Source organism: Triticum aestivum, chromosome 2D (assembly GCF_018294505.1).
Source record: "Triticum aestivum cultivar Chinese Spring chromosome 2D, IWGSC CS RefSeq v2.1, whole genome shotgun sequence".
Classification (NCBI taxonomy): domain Eukaryota; kingdom Viridiplantae; phylum Streptophyta; class Magnoliopsida; order Poales; family Poaceae; genus Triticum; species Triticum aestivum.
In genome coordinates, this window is record NC_057799.1 from 571,711,190 (window position 1) to 571,717,410 (window position 6,221).

Sequence of the window (6,221 nt, forward strand, 5' to 3'; positions counted from 1 at the left end):
ATTCCTATGGTTTGAAGTCCACCAAAAAAATGTCATCAGTTGAGTCTCTAGGCCTATTTCTTTGGATAGTAGGTTCCCCTCAATCTGTAAGACAAGCAGAAAACAGATTTGTTAGGTCATTGGAGACAATTGTAAGGAAGTTTGATAAGGTTTTGGAATGTCTGATCAAGCTTGCAAAAGACATCATCAGGCCAGTAGATCGTCAATTCAGAACTGTGCATTCAAAATTAAGATCTAGAAAGTATGCACCATTTATGGATAATTGCATTGGTGCAATAGATGGGACACACATACAAGTTGTGGTACCACTTGCCACTGCTGCCCAGCATAGGAATAGACATAAGGAGAAGAGTCAGAATGTGATGTGTGTGTGTGACTTTGATATGAGATTCACATTTGTCCTAGCTGGTTGGCCAGGATCAGTGCATGACATGAGGGTATTCAATGATGCACGATCCAGATTTGATGACAAGTTTCCAAAACCACCACCTAATAAGTTTTATCTTGTGGACTCAGGGTACCCAAATAGACCGGGTTATCTTGCACCATACAAGGGTTTAACCTATCATTTCCAGGAGTACCGTGATGGCACAATGCCTAGAGGAAAAAAGGAACACTTTAATTTCACCCATTCTTCACTTAGAAATGTCATCGAGAGGTGTTTTGGAGTCTTGAAGAACAAGTGGAGGATTTTGTTTCACTTGCCTAGTTATCCACAGCAGAAACAAAGCAAAATCATTGTGGCTTGCATTGCACTGCACAATTTTATTAGACAAAGTCAACTGCCCAATATAGAGTTCGACAAGTGTGATCAAGATGAAAACTATGTACCATTGTCTATGCCAACGACCGCAACAAATGATTCAACAAATGAGATGGACAATGCTGCTATGAATCAATTCAGAGCTTGGGTCGCTGATGGGTTGTGGTCCTTGAAACAACAATGATATGCATAAGTGTTGTTCGTTTATGTAATTTCTTTTATCTCGGTTGTTATGTACTATCTCTTATTTTGGTTCTTATCAACAAGTGTTAATTGTTTGTATGAACAAGTGTTATTTCGGTTGTCACTATTCTGTAATTCGTTTGTATGAAAAAGGGTTATGTGAACAAGTGTTTTATCAACTTATAAGTCCCTGTAAACAAACATGCAGGGACTCGGGACTTATAAGTCGATGTAAACAAACAGGTAGGGACTTATGATTTATAAGTTGGGACTTAAAAAAGTCCTAAGACTTATTAAACAAACAGGGTCCTAGTGGTCCGGAATACACCGCTGCATCGTAATAATACATCGGCAGCAGACACCATGGGGCCGGTCCGGAGCCTCTGTGTGTCCACGGCCTCGGCTGGATGGGTGGACGAGGCCGTGAAAGTCCGTCGCTGATTGCCCGTGAATCTAGTATTATCGGGTGGACGAGCAACGAGTTGGGGAAAAATCTGCTTCGGAGTCGCCTTTATTTGAGCACAAGGCGCGAGCACGCCGAGCAGTCATCAGGAAACGCAAGGCGAGAGGTCGTTTCCCACTTTGCAGAATGGCAGCCCCAAACAATACTAGCACTCCAAAGAAGCTGATTGTCATCTACTCTCCGCCGGGGATGCCGGGCCACCTGTTCCCAGCCGTGGAGCTGGGCAAGCTACTCGTGGCGCAGGGCCTCGAGGTCACCGTCGTCCTCGGCGGGGAGGATAACCACGGCGCCGGTGGTTCCTTCCTCGCCGGCATCGAGGCTGCCAGCCCGTCATTGTCCGTCCGCTGCCTCCCCCGTGCCACGCTCCCCTCCGACGTGCCCGCCGGGAGTTTCGAGGCAAAGATTTTCGGGCTCGCGCGCGCCTCCGACCCGGACCTCCGCGACTTCCTCCTGTCCGCCTCCCCGGCCCCGGTAGCACTCGTCATCGATTTCTTCTGCAGCAGCGCGCTGGACGTCGGCGTCGAGCTCGGCATCCCGACCTACTTCCTTCACACCACTTGCATCGCCAGCGTCGCCTTCTGTCTCTACCAAGCAGCCATCCATGAGCAGACCGCTCTGAGCTTCCAAGACCTCGGCAGTGACCTTTTGCACGTCCCGGGATTACCACCGATACCAGCAGATCACCTGCCCGCGTTTATCCTCGATCGCGACAGCTTGAGCAGTAAGTTCTTCCTGGGCGCATCCGAACGTTTGTGCAACTCGCAGGGCCTTATTGTCAACAGCTGCCGCTCCTTGGAGCCGCGCGCCACCGATGCCATCGTCTCCGGCCTCTGCACGCTCACCGGGCGACGAACACCGCCGCTGTACTGCATAGGGCCGCTGATAAAGCCCGACGAGGCTGGGACGCAGCAGCGCCACGAGTGTCTCGCGTGGCTCGATGGCCAGCCGAAGGCAAGTGTGGTATTTCTCAGTTTCGGCAGCTTGGGGTGGTTCAGCGCTGAGCAGATCAAGCAGATGGCGGCGGGGCTGGAGACGAGTGGGCAACGGTTCTTGTGGGTTGTCCGGCGCCCGACCGGCGATGAGCACCAGCCTGCCGGCGACCTCAACACGCTTTTTCCAGAAGGCTTCCTGCACCGGACGAAGGAGAGGGCACTGGTGGTCATGTCGTGGGTGCCGCAGCAGGCAGTGCTGGCGCACGGCGCGGTGGGCGGGTTCGTGACACACTGCGGATGGAACTCGGTGCTGGAGGCGGTCATGGCGGGGGTGCCGATGCTGGCGTGGCCTCTGTACGCCGAGCAGCACACAAACAAGGTGTTCTTGGTCGAGGAGATGCGGCTGGCCGTGGCCATTGAAGGGTATGACAAAGAAATGGTGGAAGCCCAGGAGGTGGCGGTGAAGGTGAGGTGGCTGATTGAGTCCGATGGTGGGCGGGAGCTCCGGCAGCGGACGCTCGCGGCCATGCGGCAAGTGAAGGAGGCGCTGGACGACGGTGGTGAGTCAAGAACAGCGTTGCTGAACCTTGCGAGAGAGTGGAAAAACACTGGCGATAGTGGAAATTATGCAACCATGGACTGAAGAAGCTGCTTTCAAATGTTACTTCCATCTAATAAGTGCCATGTATGTCATGTGCTGACCTTTGAAATGCTGCAAACATTAGTACCGGTATATGTGTGTCTGCACGAATTATTCCAGTTTTTCTGTTCATGTATTTTAGAGAACTATATTTGTTCACATTTTTATTGAATGTTCATTGCGTGTGAAATCAACACAGTGATATTATTCATTTGTGTAACGTGAAAAACGGGTTCAACAAATTCATTTATGCTGAGTTGATAATTATTAGTTTTTGAAACAATGGATGCCTCCCCCACAAAAAAAAAAACAATGGATGCCTCGTCGATTTCCACTAAAGAAACCAGTGAGTTTGTGAAAGAAATTGTTTGATAATTATTAAAGACAACTTCCGCATCAGTGCACTAGACACTGTGCTAATTGTTTCAAACAAACAAGATGATATAACCTCCTTTCGAAATATATGCAGTCCTAGAGTTTCAACTTCTGCAACTATGGCTCGCGGTGAGTACGGAAATGTTAAGATTGTGTGAGTGGAAACAATATCACTAAATTTATCATGAAAAATATTCTGGTCATACTGTAATTTAAAAAGTTTGACCAGCATATTCGTGGAACAGAAAATGGTCAAATTTTCATGTTAAAATCATTTTGTGTGCTCTAGCTAGCACATTCTCGTTGTCTTCTTCGAAACAAGACTAGGTGATGAACGTGTAGCGATGTACTCTTAGTCTTCCACACATTTTGAGATATTTTAAAAATCTAGTGGTATCAATTTCAAATCCTAAGGTATAATTAGTTTTGGTGAAACGAGTCTTTGACCAACAATTGCTCTGTTAATGTGTGTTTTGCAATATATTAAATACATATGAATAGATTTAGAAGCACCAAACACAAGAAAAACTGGATGTATGTAGACGAGATAGTACGTTTCCTTCCCTAACCCTAGGCGGCTAGGGCAAACTCTGTCTTTCAGGCTTCACTGGTGAGCCTATGGATTTGCCTCCCCTCTGCCCGCCTCTGCTCAGTTAGTACTTTAGGTTCGGGTTTTTTTAGTCCTCATGGGAACTATGCAAAAAATATAAAAAGAAAAAAGAATGAATGAAAAATGAAAAGAATCTTCTAGAATGTCCCCAAAACAGGTAATAAACGAGATAGAACTTGTAAAAGTTCTGAAAATCTGGAGAGAAAAATGGAGTCCTGTATATGCTAATTGGGCCGGCAGATCCAAGTGCTTCTTTGTGCATTTGTGCATCAATTTGACGCAATAAATGCGTCAAATACTATTCACAAAAAAAGAGTGTCAAATAGGATGCAAGATTCGCGGTAGAATCCTATTTGATGCCTCCTTTGTTCCTAAATATTAGATGTTTTCGATAATTTCAATTTATACAGCATACGCATTGAAAATGGATGAACATACACATTAAAATGGGTCTAGATACATGCGAACCAGAAAAATGCTAAAACATCTTATATTAGAAATACAGGGAGTACACGCAAAATAGAGGACTACCGGTAGAGGGTGCACACCATCTCCCTTCCCTAGAAGGTTACGTCCAATTTTCTGGGCTAGGTTTCTTTGGTTTTTAGTTGGGTTTCGTTTGTTTTGTCATTTGTCATTTTTGTACTTTATTTCATTTTCAATTTACTTTTCATGCCTTTTCCCATTTTGATCTTCTTTCAAAAGATGAATGTTTTAAATATTTGAACATTTTAAAATTTGTGAAGTTTTCCAAATATATGAACTTTTTAAAATACCTGAACTTTAATATCAATATACAATTTTAATTGTCAAATTTGTTTATAATCGGTGGAAATTTATAAATTCATGAAGTTTTTAAAACCTGACATTTAAAAAATATGGTTTTATTAAATTCGTAAACACTTTTTGAATTCATGAACATTATCAAATGTGTGATCTTTTTTATATCTGTCAACAATTTTTTATTCAATAAACCAGTAGCCTCTTTTTAAACGAACCAGTAGCCTTTTTTAGCCGTGCGTTTTTACGTAGAGAGTTGAGAAATAGCAAGGCGAGCGAAAAAAAAAGTGAACGACGGGTGAGATATGCAGAGCGGGACGAACGGGCGAACATAGCTCATGCGGTTGAAACATGTGCGCTACAGTGACACCCGGCATGGTGTGATTCAAACCAGTGATCTCTTCGTTTAGGGTGTGTTTGGTTCCTGGAATGGACTGGAATGTCATGGGTTGGACCCGTTCCTGGGCCTAGTTCTCGTGTTTGGTTCGTACATGGAACGGTAACCAACTCGTCCCCACAGAGCGAATATTCGGCCTAGATGCGGAACCGAGTGGAACCTCCAAATCGAGCGGACGACATGGAACCGCTCCCTCGTCTCACCCCCGCAAACCCAATCGAGCCTCACCCTCTCCTAGTGCGCCGCTTCCCCTTGTCTCTCTTCCTCCCTCGATCCAGTCTGCTGCCCTAATTCCTTCCTATTCTCGCCGCCGGCTTAATCTTCTTTCCTCTCTCTCGATCTGCAGCACCATATGGGGAGTCACGAACAGGGTAGAAGACCCCCCATCTCTTGATCTGGAGCTGCGTGCCGGTGTTCTTGCAGCGGGGCGGAGGTCTAGGTGGGATTCCAGCGGGCTAACATCGGCGGCAGAGTGGCAGCACACTCTTCTCTCCTCAAGGTACGAGCCTCTCTCAGATCCGCTTGTATATGCTGCAGGTGGTACTTTTTCACTCATGTAGATTGTCCAGCCGAGAGAGATAGTTCGGCTCGTGGTTGCTTTTTGATTCATGGTTGTTTTTTGATCCAATATCTACTCAAATAGATGCTGACCAGTATGTGTTTGCAGTATATGATAACGTGTAATATCCTTTAAATCCCTATTACAAGTAATTGTAGCCATATTTTGATAGTATGCATCATTTGTAGATGGCCAAGAAGATGAACGAAAGAAAAAGGATGATTAGGGGAGTTGTTGCTTTTGTTGTACTAGCTGAATGGCGGTCATTGTTCAGGCTATAATAAGGAAGAGAAGATCACGTCTTACCTACTGGCCAATGCATGAAGAGATCTGATCAAACTTGATTATTTGAACCGATTTTTTTGGCAAAGTGATGTGTTGTGTAAAAACATGTTAAGGTTTGAAAGAGTTGCGTTTTTTCGTTTGTGTGGCATAATGAGGGATCGCAAGTTGCTGAGATTTGTGTTCTATGTTGTAGGAACGAAAGTATGTCTAGAGGAGGGGTGATTAGACTACTTG

The 6,221-nt window shown here is 45.3% G+C and overlaps 1 protein-coding gene across 1 annotated transcript; it reads left to right on the forward strand.

Annotated features, from left to right (window-relative positions):
• Positions 1-1,423: 1,423 nt before the first annotated feature.
• Positions 1,424-3,160, forward strand: LOC123050056 (anthocyanidin 5,3-O-glucosyltransferase-like). Its single transcript, XM_044472900.1, has one exon. It carries the CDS (start codon positions 1,536-1,538, stop codon positions 2,982-2,984), a length of 1,449 nt encoding a protein of 482 aa, XP_044328835.1. The 5' UTR covers positions 1,424-1,535; the 3' UTR covers positions 2,985-3,160.
• Positions 3,161-6,221: the final 3,061 nt, after the last annotated feature.

Bases quoted from the DNA above. Each gene is read 5' to 3' on its own strand.
- LOC123050056 (XM_044472900.1), top strand. From the start codon at position 1,536: ATGGCAGCCCCAAACAATACTAGCACTCCAAAGAAGCTGATTGTCATC.